Below are 13,135 nucleotides of genomic sequence, written 5' to 3'. Positions count from 1 at the left end.
CATCTAGTGACCAAAACCCGGAACAACCCTGGCCAAATCCTGACATCTTTAGGATAGATTAAGTATTTTTAACAGTTTTGAGGGTTTTTTAAAGGGATTTTGGCAATAAGCGTCTCTGTTTTCAGTATGAAGTAAGTTGGAGAAGTTTCACGTGGTAATGCTAACTAGCGTCAGCGCAACAACTGGAAGTCTATGGGTATCTACTAGCTCGCAAAAGGACCTCTTACTTCCTTTGTACTGGAGAGAGAGACATAAAAATGGTATCCACGTGTTCCTCTGACTCTGGGGAAGTAAATCAAATCCCGAAGTATCCCTTTATCATTTTAACACTAACACTTCCATGTTCCATCCAATCTATAGCCTTTAAAGGGGAAGGGGAACACTAGAACGCCAGCAAACTGTAACTGTCAATCTAAAGTGTTTCCATTCCCCTTTAAGCTTTTTAACACCACGGTCATTAGTATTGTGAAGCTACTGTATACAGACAAGGTAGTGAGTATTAACTGGACCTGAGTCCAGTTTGTTGTCCTGCAACTGGTTTCTTGCCCAATGTTTCACTCTCTCCACAGTCAGTCAGACAATAGGCTGATTGAGACTTCTCCAACTATGTCATAAAGTGGGCGTCTGGGAGAGGGAGACAATAACTGTATTCACATACATTCAGGCAGGAGCTATCAAATACCCTTTCAACTTTATTGTCCCCACACGGAAATTCATTGTGCAGCTGTGAGTACTGCACAATGTAAGGAGGGTACACGAGAATTGAAGAGTTCAAGAGAACATTTGAACCTAAAGTAAGAAATAATAGTTTGAACTCTAATAAAACAAGTTACAGATCAAAATAGTTTATAACTGTGGCCTTCACATTGTAGAATGACTATTGTAGGCTCGTTTTGAGGTACTGTTAATCAACAGAGAGCATTCATTTACTTGATTGAGTGTGGGGAAATCCCTAGGGGAATCCTATGGTACTGTATCTAGTTTGGTCTCACAACAATAGCCCTGACAATCAGAGAGCAGGTGGCTGATGCCATCTACCAGCTATGAAATAAATAATTTAGAACGGTTGTCCCATGCTGAGATATTGTAACATATTCTTGATACTATTCTGGTCTTTGTGGGAGGGAAACTAACGTAATATATATCATTACTATAATTCAATTTTAGAAGAAATTAGTGTAATACTGTATATAATTTAATAAGACGGAACTGCTAGCATTGTGCTGGCCATACATTTATTGTTATGTATTGTATTACATTATTAATAGTGCATAAAACACAGTACTCTTTGTTTGAGTGTCCCACAGAATTATAGTTTCAGTTACAGCAGATTAGATCTAAACCTTGTATCCACACACAAACGCACACGCACACACACACACACACACACACTGCACCCGCACACACACACACACACACACACACACACACACACACACACACACACACACACACACACACACACACACACACACACACACACACACACACACACACACACACACACACACACACACACACGCGCGCGCGCGCACACACACACACGCACACATATACCCCCCCACACGCACACACACCCACATACACACACGCATGCAGGCACGCACACACACACACACACACACACACACACACACACACACACACACACACACACACACACACACACACACACACACACACACACACACACACACACCCTGCTTGAGATAATGCAGCTAGGGCAGCCTGTGACATCAATGCCGTCCCTTGTGCTGATTGGTTGAGCAGTGCTCCAAGCTGATCCCCCCTGCTTCTGTCTCAGATGGATGCTGCTGCGGGAGGGAGGCAGGGCTACTGGGTGGCAGGGAGGGAGGCAGACAATGCAGCGGGGGCTGGGCAGTGCACACATCACATGCACCACACATCACATCCACACAACACAAGCATAGCTCTTCTGGATATTGGGAGAATAACAGGAAGAGGAGGGAAGGATGGGTTGGGAAAGATTGTATGTATCTGTCTCTATTAGAGGGCTTTCCACTGACCTCTGTGTGTTTGGTCGTGTGTGTGTGTGTGAGGGGTGTGTGTCGGGCTAGGAGTGGATTGAGGCTGCAGCAGGCAGTCAGCCCCCAGCAGCTCAGCTCTGTGTTGTCACCGGGGAAACAAGCGACCAACCAGGCTGAGGCAGCCCAGACCTGTTTTGCTTCCTGCCGCCTGGAATAAAAGGGAAAGGAACAGCTCTGTTTTTAGCCTTTTTCTTCTGTTTTTTTTCCCACTGTGGATAGCCTTTCATCATCAACTCCCACAGACAGACAGACATACAGAGGCTCACAACAAGCTTGCAATGTGAAGGGCACAGGGAGGGAGGCAAGGAGTGTGTGTGGATAATGGCTCACTATAAGGATGTAGCCGTCAAAAAGACCTCTTCTCTCAACCTGGTGACGGGATTCTTTCAGTATCTCCGCGGTAAGTAGGCCAGCAGCAGTGATTTCTATAGATTGTCATCTCTCACTGCATCCCATCCTCTCATCCTTAGTGGATGATTGAGTTCATGCATATGGAAAATAACAAGGAACCAAGCTTGGATTGTGATTTACATGGAGGTGAACCAGATGCATGAACCAGATATATACAGACACAGCAGCACTATGTATGTAAGGTATATGGTGGAGGATTTAGTTAGTGCAGAAAATAACAAGGAGTTCACTGAGGCTTTGGTTTAGCTAGGTAAACCAGATACAGCACTATGCATGTTGTACGCTTCACTGGGCATCCCTGTATGTGCATCACTGATGCTCCTTCAGATTACACTATATGCCTTTAGGTTAATATGGGCTCTTTTCTCTCTGTGGAGGCTATCTATTGTTAGCATAGCCCTATTCTCCAGCATCACGTGACCAGAGAGTATACTTTAAGTGTGGATGTTTAAAAATGGCCACTGTGTATGCTCAACCTACTGACACATATGTACATGTCACTGTGTTCAGTGAACTACAAATGCTGTGCAATGCAAGTCACCCTTTTCTTCTATGAAGCGACAGATGTTTTGTGTAGTGTGAAATCAGAAATGCATTATGCATGAGGCACAGAGTCTGTCTGCATATATTATCCCCCTCTCTACAAAAGCGCAGGCTGGGGGTGACCTGAAAGAGTATGCTTGCCGTTATTGGTGGGTTGGACACTGAGCAGTGAGTCTGCAAGATGTGTGAAGCTGTGAACAGAAGTCTCCTCTGCTTATACTTTGATCTACTTAGGACTCTTACTTTGATGGGACTTTTATTTGAGCAAACACCTGTCAATATCTAATCATTATATGTGATTGTATTATAAATATGTTTTTTTAAAGGTGGTTTGGGTGCATCTTTAGTAGGGCCGGGAGGATACCAGTATCATAATATTTTTTCCATGGCAAAAATGAAAACTTGTGAGCTAAAGCTCCGAAAAATAAATAAATGTGAGTTTGATGATGTTTGTTTCCATCATTAGGGCTGTTTTCCTAAAGAATTTAAATCTGCTTTGTGTTTTGTTTCCTTGCCACGATACTAACGAGTATCATGATGCTGGTAATGTCCTGTTCAGTCATTAGGTACAGTGGAAGTCGGAAGTTTACATACACCTTAGTCAAATTATTTTAAACTCAGTTTTTCACAATTCCTGACATTTAATCCTAGTAAAAATTCCCTGTCTTCGGTCAGTTAGGATCATCACTCTATTTTAAGAATGTGAAATGTCAGAATAATACTAGAGCGAAAGATTTATTTCAGCTTTAATTTCTTTCATCACATTCCCAGTGGGTCAGAAGTTTACATACACTCAGTTAGACTTCTGCCGAAGTCGATGCCTCTCCTTGTTCGGGCAGTGTTCGGCGGTCGACGTCACCGGACTTCTAGCCATCGCCGATCCATTTTTAATTTTCCATTTGTTTTGTCTCTTTTTCCCACACACCTGGTTCTCATTTCCCTCATTATATGTTGTGTATTTAACCCTCTGTTTCCCCCTTGCTTTGTGTGGTATTGTTTATCTGTTTCATGTATGTCTGGTTGCGCTGGGTTATGTCAACCCATATTGTATTTCGTGTTCGTTGTGCCGTGTGCTTTTGGTTCGCCTAAATAAAAGGCTCTGTTTGCTACCCACTATCTGCTCTCCTGCGCCTGACTCCCTTGCAGCCATTTATGCATACGTATTTGGTAGCAATACCTTTAAATTGTTTAACTTGGGTCAAACATTTCAGGTAGCCTTCCACAAGCTTCCCACAATAAGGGGTGAATTTTGGCCCATTCCTCATGACAGAGCAGGTGTAACTGTGTCAGGTTTGTAGGCCTCCTTGCTCGCACACGCTGTTTCAGTTCTGCCTACAACATTGTATATAGTATTGAGGTCAGGGCTTTGTGATGGCCACTCCAATACCTTGACTTAAGCCATTATGCCACAACTTTAGAAGTATGCTTGGGGTCATTGTCCATTTGGAAGACACATTTGCGACCAAGCATTAAGCTTTAACTTCCTGACTGATGTTGTGAGAGGTTACTTTAATATATCCACATAATTTTCCTTTCTCATGAAGCCATCTATTTTGTGAAGTGCACCAGTCCCTCCTGCAGCAAAGCACCCCCACAACTTGATGCTGTCACCCCCATGCTTCACGGTTGGGATGGTGTCTTCGGCTTGCAAGCCTCCCACTTTTTCTTCCAAACATAACGATGGTCATTATGGCGAAATAGTTATATTTTTGTTTTGTCAGACCAGAGGACATTTCTCCAAAAAGTACAATCTTTTTCCCCATGTGCAGTTGCAATCTGTAGTCTGGCTTTTTTATGGCGGTTTTGAAGCAGTGGCTTCATCCTTGCTGAGCAGCCTTTCAGGTTATGTCAATATAGGACTTGTTTTACTGTGAATATAGATACTTTGTAGCTGTTTCCTCCAGCATCTTCACAAGGTCCTTTGCTGTTGTTCCGGGATTGATATGCACTTTTCGCACCAAAGTACTTTCATCTCTAGGAGACAGAAAGCGTCTCCTTCCTGAGCGGTATGACGGCTGTGTGGTCCTATGGTGTTTATACTTGTGTAACATGGAAATTGCTCCCAAGGATGAACCAGACATGTGGAGGTCTACAATTGTTTTCTGAGGTCTTGGCTGATTTCTTTTGATTTTCCCATGATGTCAAGCAAAGAGGCGCTGAGTTTGAAGGTAGGCCTTGAAATACATCCACAGGTACACCTCCAATTGACTCAAATTATGTCAATTAGCCTATCAGAAACTTCTAAAGCCATGACATAATTTTCTGGAATTTTCCAAGCTGTTTAAAGGCAGAGTCAACTTAGTGTATGTAAACTTCTGACCCACTGGAATTGTGATACAGTGAGTTATAAGTGAAATCATCTGTCTGTAAACAATTGTTGGAAAAATGACTTATGTCATGCACAAAGTAGATGTCCTAACTGACTTGCCAAAACTATAGTTTAACAAGAAATTTGTGGAGTGATTGAAAAATGAGTTTTAATGACTCCAACCTAAGTGTATGTAAACATCCGACTTCAACTGTATGTCCACATGTTCCGTTGTTGTACACCTAAATGTTTATATATGTGCGTTCTAGGAGCTGTAATTGTGTTGCAGGATGCACCAATGTATCTCTCCTCTCTTCATCTCGTCCTCTGATCTTCCATACCACTGCATAACTTCCTTCCTCTTTCACCTCCTCTATGCCAGGTTTTCCCTAAACTCGGGACCCCAAGAGGGTCACGTTTTGGTTTTTGCCCTAGTACTACACAGCTGATTGCAAATATCAACTAATCATCAAGCTTTGATCATTTGAATCAATTGTGGAGTGTAAAAAACAACATTTGGGGTCCCCATGACCGAGTTTGGGAAACTCTGTGCCATATCCCTGCTTAGATTACTGTGTGGTCTGGGGCTGCACAGATCAGAGGTCTACACTCGTAAACAGAATGGATACTACTCACAGCTCAATTAAATATTCACATTGTTTGTGAATGCACTTACTTGAACAGGCTGCAAAGAAGCGTTGGGAATAGAGAATATACTTGAGCTATAAGGCACGGGTGGGGTGGGGTGGTATATGGCCAATAAACCATGGCTAAGGGCTTTTCTTGGTTGCGGAGTGTCTGGATACAGCCATTAGCCATTGTATATTGGCCATATACCACAAACCCCTGAGGTGCCTTATTGCTATTATAACTGGTTACCAGCTTAATTAGAGCAGTAAAAATACATTTTTCATCATACCCGTGGTATACAGTCTGATATACCATGACTGTAAGCCAATCAGCGTTTAGGGCTCGAACTGCCGATGAAACAGGGGAGGCAGCAGTTGTGAGCAGGGTAGGCAGTTATCTTGTGTGACATCATGTATTGACCATGTTCTGTACCACTTCAATTCCAGATGAACAAGAGGCCGTACAGAAGAGGACCTTTACAAAATGGATAAACTCCCACTTGGCAAAGGTAAGGAGATATCTTTCACTTGATAAGATATGTGTTGTGTGTTAACACATCATGATGAGTTAACTATCATGCCACCCGCAGCTTCCCTTTCCGTATAGGAGCGGAGATGATGAAATAACATTATTACAATGGTATAATCACTGATATACAGCAATTGTATCACTATGATAATATTGCTATCCCGAATATTATCCTGACCTTTGTTATCAGATGGCTGTAGTAGTATTGTACTGCTGTCTTTGACCGCCCAGTTTTATAGCTGCTCTCTGGACAGTGGCATTTCAATAGTCCTCGTGACCCTGTGTGAACAGAGATTGGACCATGAGATGAGGGTTGTCATCCAATCATAATGATTCTGTGAGGCACCTCCTAGTGTAATGGAACCACATTATGCAAACAAAGTGTCAGAGGTTTTTATGTCAATTTTGTACACGTGGAAAACTACAGTTTGATTGCGGCCATAATAGACAGTTCACATTTCAAGATATGTTTTTCATCATCTAGATGTTTGGATTGTGTTACAGTGTAGCTACTGAGTTGTTTGTAGAATCAGTCCTGTAAATGTATTTTAAACGAGACCAGGGGAGAGTGAGACACTAGTAAAGACGACTCAGGGCAGAGATCTGTGTGTTTCTCAGTTCCTCAGTAAGCTTACAATATGCCTGCAGCATGCCTTGCCGAGCCAATGTGATGGACAAAGTAAAGTTGACTAGGTAGGTAGAACTATCCGTGTCACTGTATTGTATACAGGAGATCACCAGGGCAGCATTTTAGAGAAGATAATACCTGTAGAGTAAAGCTGTGTGTGTGTGCGCGTGTGTGTGTGTGCTGCGTTTGTGCCTATAAGTATGCCTGCACACTTGTGTGTGTGTGTTTGTGTGTGTGTGGGGGCATGCGCGTGTGTGTATATATTTGTCCATGGCTAGATTTGGCAGGCAGGGAGAGTTTAGCAACACGGTGCAGATGGAGAGTGTGATGTGGGAGGAACATTTCTCTGCAGGAAGCAGAATGCCATATGACAGTTCAGCTCTTTAATACTATAAACATACTCATCATGAGTTATAGCTATATATAAACACATAGGATAGCTCATAATGTCATCATCATCATCATCATCATGAGTGTGTGCATAACGCATTACAGATACGTGCTTCATAGATACTGTTAGTGCCAACCATGTTTTCTTGCTGTATTTTAGACAGCCAGGTTTTGCTGGCTCAAAGGTTTTCGGTGACACAGCACATTGTGCTGCTGCTTGGTCAGACAGGGTGACGAATCAACTAGTACAGGGTTTAAGTTTTGAACCCAGCGGAGAGATCTGTCTTTTGTCCTGTCAGATTTGGCCCACGGGGCGGCAGTTCAAAGCGAATCTGAGTAATGTGGCTGGCCAATAAGTCACCACGGAGGTCTATTCCTCATTATTCATGCTGTACACTTATACGCCCCCCCCTCTCTCACACACACTCTCACCTCTCTCTCTATCTCTCTCTCACTGTCTCACTCTCTCTCGCTCTCTCTCTTTCTCCTTTCCTCTCTCCCTCTCTCTCTCTCTCTCTCTCTCTCTCTCGCTCTCTCTGTGCATACCAATGAACCTGTAGAATAAGCCTAGTCATGAGCCTCTCGCTCCAGTTCACTCGGCTACTGCTACTGTAGGAGGGATTCAAATCTCAATTCTTATCAGTTCATCTTTCAATCAGTTTATCTAATCTCATCTAAACCTTTTCCGTCAAGTAAGCAAGCCATTCTGAATGAATTACGATAGACCACATGACGGGTGCCTTAAAGTTCCCATTTTAAAATAGATTTTTTAATCAAATTCTGAATGGAACAAAATGTAATATGTTGGCTTTATGATGGAAAGTGCTGGCCCTTTTAGTTTGAACTTTCACTGGGCAGTCACGCTTTTCCCATTGTGTCCATTTCCTCTCACGTTACCAAGCACTTTTGCATTTATTGAATGACAGAGTGTGCGTGCGTGTGTGCGTTATGACAGTGTGTGTGTGCACATGCATGTGCGTGTGTGTATGTGTGTGTGCGTGGGTGCGTGTGCATGTGCATGTGTGTGTGTCATGACAGTGAAAATGGGGCTTGTCATGTGACTCCTATTTTGTTTGTCACAAAACCCAGGATGGGCTTGATGTTTTTTTTTTTACCTCGTGACTCATTTAAGTGTAATGACATTCTGGAGATGTATGGTTCGTGTTACCGGTCAAATAGTTTAATGTAATTTCTATATTTAAATTGATCTTGTTGTTAGGATACTGGTGGTCATAAAGGAGGAATACTTAAATGTAAATGTAAATGTAATATTATCTCAAAGACTTCCATTGGATTCTGTTTTTGAAGCAAAGAAAATATCACAAAAAACAGTGTATACTTTTCACACTGTTGTACTCCACAGTCCCAGCCAACTGCATCCTGTCGTCCTGTCATGAAATGTGACGAGTTGTGAAACGAACAGCTTAGCCTGCCAAGACAATTCCCACAAAGACCAGCTTTCCATTAATTAATGCATTGTTTTCGTGTATGATTTCTGAGAATGTTCTGTGTGTTTCATGATGTAGTTTGCTCTGTCACCTAACTCCGTCAGAATTCCCTCAGCTCTGATAATACATGGATAGTTGGATACAGTGTGTTACATGAAACAACTATGCCCAGCTAGGGTTAAATGGACCCATGCTCTGATTTTGCTCTGAATCACACTGCCTCAGGCACGGGCACCTCGCCATCTCAGATGCACAGGCACCATCTTTTCAGCTGCAGGGGAGCTCTTTCTGTTCTCTTTATAGTCCAGCCGTTAGCTAGCCAACAAGCTCTGTTCAGTCTGGACTCCAGTCTGTAGCTGGCTCTGCTTTCTTTTCTCCTCAACACAAGGGCTGGGGAGAGGGCTGTTCAGTCTGGACTCCAGTCTGTAGCTAGCTAGCCAGCTCTGCTTTTACTCCAACCTGTATAGTAGCTAGCTCTGCTTGTACACCAGCCCGTAGCTAGCTCTGCTTGTACTCCAGCCCGTAGCTAGCTAGCTCTGCTTGTACTTCAGCCCGTAGCTAGCTCGCTCTGCTCTATTTTCTCCTCAACACAAGGGCTGAGCGAGAATGAATGTGTTGTGTTTCTAGGATTTACTTATTGAAAGATTATAGTGGATTGTAATAAGATAATGTCTTTATTAACTTCTTATGGCTGCAGGGGCAGTATTGAGTAGCTTGGACGAAAGGTGCCCAAGAGGTGCCCAGAGTAAACGGCCTGCTCGTCAGTCTCAGTTGCTAATATATGCATATTATTATTAGTATTGGATAGAAAACACTCTGAAGTTTCAAAAACTTTTTGAATGATGTCTGTGAGTATAACAGAACTCATATGGCAGGCAAAAACCTGAGAGGATATTCAAACAGGAAGTGAGAAATCTGAGGTTGGTCGATTTTCAACCCAAGCTTTATTGAATTCACAGTGGGATATAAATGAAGTTGCACTTCCCAGGGCTTCCACTAGATGTCCTCCATCTTTAGAAACTTGAATGAGGCTTCTACTATGTTGTGGGACTGAATAAGAGCTGAATGAGTCAGGTTACTGGCATAGAGCCATTTCCTGGTCATGCGCATTCCACATGATATCGCCCTGCGTTCCATTGCTCCTCTAGACACAAATGATTTCTCCGGTTGGAACTTTATTGAAGATTTATGATAAAAACATCCTAATGATTGATTCTATACTTAGTTTGAAATGTTTCTTCGACCTGTAATATTACTTTTTGAAGTTTTTGTCCGAAGTACTACACGAGCGTTTGGATATGTGTACCTAACGCGCTAACAAAAGTAGCTACTTGGACATAAATAACGGACATTATCGAACAAATCAAGCATTTATTGTGGAACTGTGATTCCTAGGAGTGCATTCTAATGAAGATCATCAAAGGTAAGGTAATATTTATAATGTGATTTCTGGTTTCTGTTGACTCCAACATGGCGGCTAATTTGATTATTTTTCTGAGTGCTGTCTCAGATGGTTTGCTTTTTGGTTTGCATGGTTTGCTTTTTCTGTAAATTGTTTTTGAAATCTGACACAGCAGTTGCATTAAGGAGAGGTATATCTATAATTCCAAGTGTTAACTTGTATTATCATCTACATTTATGATGAGTATTTCTGTTGAATCGATGTGGCTATGCAAAATCACTGGATGTTTTTGGAACTAGTGAACGTACACACCAATGTAAACTCACATTTGTTTTCTAAATATGAACTTTATCAAACAAAACATACATGTATTGTGTAACATGTTGTCCTATGAGTGTCATCTGATGAAGATCATCAAAGATTAGTGACTAATTTTATCTCTATTTGTGCTTTATGTGACTCCTCTCTTTGGCTTGAAAAATGAAAATGTTTTTCTTTGACTTGGTGGTGACCTAACATAATTGTTTGTGGTGCTTTCACTGTAAAGCCTATTTGAAATCGGATACTGTGGTGGGATTAACAACAAGATTTCCTTTAAAACGGTATAAGATACATGTATGTTTGAGGAATTTTAATTATGAGATTTCTGTTGTTTTAAATTTGGCGCCCTGCACTTTCACTGGCTGTTGTCATATCATCCCATTAACGGAATTGCAGCCCTAAGAAGTTTTAAACAATAGGTGGTCTATAATTTGTAACAGTATAGCCTACCAATTACCAATGATTAATGTATTAGTTTCACTGTTGAATCTTCTCTTCCCTAGCGCAAACCACCTCTAGAGGTCACCGACCTCTTCGAGGACATCAAAGATGGGGTGAAACTTCTGGCTCTGTTGGAGGTGCTGTCTGGACAGAGACTAGTAAGCACTGCTCTTAATATATACAGTCATTGGTAATGCTGGATTATTCTATTCATGCTACAGAATTCAGTTGCATTTAATTACCATAATATTGAATTGAACTTTCTTGCTGTATTTAATGTGAGCGCTCTGATAAGATTTTGTGTATTTACAGTACTCCATATGGAAAATACACTTAAACGTTACTTGAACCCTCCCTCCTCTCTCCCCTAGCCATGTGAGCAGGGCCGCCAGCTGAAGAGGATCCACTGGGTGTCCAACATCGGCACCGCCCTCAGGTTCCTCGAAGGCAGGAAGGTAAGCACGCCCTCAGAGTAACTACACAGTATTTTCCCTGAGTATTTTGTCATAGCTCGAGTTTAACATGTAAACCTAAGGGCCCATTCACAATGTCACATATCTTCTAAGGGTTTTATTCAAAACATTTGGCCAAGGCTTGTGAAAAGAATATTCATCTCTGTTTAATGCTAGCGGTTTGAAAATACGACATTGTATCATAGTGTTTATTAACAAAGATAGATAAATGGAGGCAATGCATGGAAATATCTATCTATGCAAGGCCATATGGATGGTATATCCTCTCTCAGTCAGTATTGCTTTGAGGCCTGTATCTTACTGTGACCTTCTCTCACCATGCCTGACCTCTGACCTCAGTCTGTGTACCGAGGATCCCCGGTCAGTGGCTGCCTGTAAAACACACTGTGTTCATATACTGTATGCATTCCTTTTGTTTAATTCACGGTGTCTATTCCTAGCTATTCTTTGGTTGAGCCATTCTTTTCCTCTTTGAGCATCTTGACGATTGTAGTGCCATCAACCAGGTGCTTTCTGGTTGTCATGCATTTTGTATGCATTTTGAAACTTTGGAGTCAATTCTTTCCTACCCTCTCCTTTCTCCAACCTTTGTGAAATAGTCACATCATCAAAACAAATCCTACAAAAAGACGAATGTAAATATGCAGCAACCTTAATGTAAACTAGTTTGCTCATCTAAAGTTTGTTACAGTGATATTCACTCCATTGGCTTTATTGTTGCTGTCCTGCCAAATTGAGTACTCTACCGCTTTTATGTTTTTCCTTTGTTGAGCTTGGCTGTTTCTGCCTCACCTGCTTCCGCTCTTCCAAAGTTCACGTTGTTGCATCAGAGAGCTGATTTTGATGGCTGTGAAAGAAAAAACATAAAATCGTCATAACTATGCCAATGGCCCACTCACTCAACAATGCCTTTATTTGTTAAACATTGTTTCAGAATGTACCTATGTATGAGTGCATGTATTTCACAGACATTTCATTTCATGACAAGTTGTGAATTGCAGTTAAATTGGGGTTTTCTTTCCCAACAGATCAAGCTAGTCAACATTCATGCCACTGACATCGCAGACGGTCGACCATCCATTGTCCTGGGGTTGATATGGACCGTCATTCTCTACTTCCAGGTAATGTACTGTTGTATCTGGTCAGTTTGACACTTACATGTTGTAATATGACTGTCTGTGATTGTTAACAGTGTCTCACAACTCTCCGTGAGTGGTCTTCAGTGTTGTTTTTACCTGTTATATCGAGAAGTGACACTTTAATGCACTTTTTTAATCTGATTGGATCTACATACAGTTATTTGATGTTGCTATGGTTACTCACAGCATGTTTGCTCTAATTGCTGACCCTCTGTCAGATCGAGGAGTTGACCAGTAACCTACCAGCCCTGGCAGCCCTCTCCAGCAGTACCTCCTCAATGGACAGCATGGCCAGTAACTCAGAGACTGGCAGTCCCCCTATGAAGAGGAAGGTAGTACCCAAGAAGTTCCAGGGCAACGCCAAGAGGGCCCTGCTCAGATGGGTGCAGTGCACCGCCGCCAAGTACGTATGCCATTATATATTT

General features: G+C 42.0%; 1 protein-coding gene across 5 annotated transcripts in view; it reads left to right on the top strand.

Annotated features, from left to right (window-relative positions):
* The first annotated feature begins 1,878 nt into the window (after positions 1-1,878).
* The window catches only part of LOC135507897 (nesprin-1-like), a 148,473-nt gene continuing 137,216 nt past the window's right edge, over positions 1,879-13,135 (top strand). For 4 of the 5 annotated variants that reach the window (XM_064927660.1, XM_064927659.1, XM_064927658.1 and 1 more), the window contains exons 1-6: positions 1,880-2,448; positions 6,387-6,448; positions 11,161-11,256; positions 11,470-11,553; positions 12,600-12,692; positions 12,929-13,113. In XM_064927660.1, coding sequence (XP_064783732.1) covers positions 2,370-2,448; positions 6,387-6,448; positions 11,161-11,256; positions 11,470-11,553; positions 12,600-12,692; positions 12,929-13,113 — 599 coding nt within the window. In that variant the 5' untranslated portion in view covers positions 1,880-2,369. Of the gene's footprint in view, positions 2,449-6,386; positions 6,449-11,160; positions 11,257-11,469; positions 11,554-12,599; positions 12,693-12,928; positions 13,114-13,135 lie in introns of all 5 variants that reach the window. The other variant, XM_064927661.1, reaches the window with a different exon arrangement.

Source organism: Oncorhynchus masou, chromosome 21, assembly GCF_036934945.1.
Source record: "Oncorhynchus masou masou isolate Uvic2021 chromosome 21, UVic_Omas_1.1, whole genome shotgun sequence".
Taxonomy (NCBI): Eukaryota; Metazoa; Chordata; class Actinopteri; order Salmoniformes; family Salmonidae; genus Oncorhynchus; species Oncorhynchus masou.
This window is presented reverse-complemented; position numbering and strand designations above follow the sequence as displayed.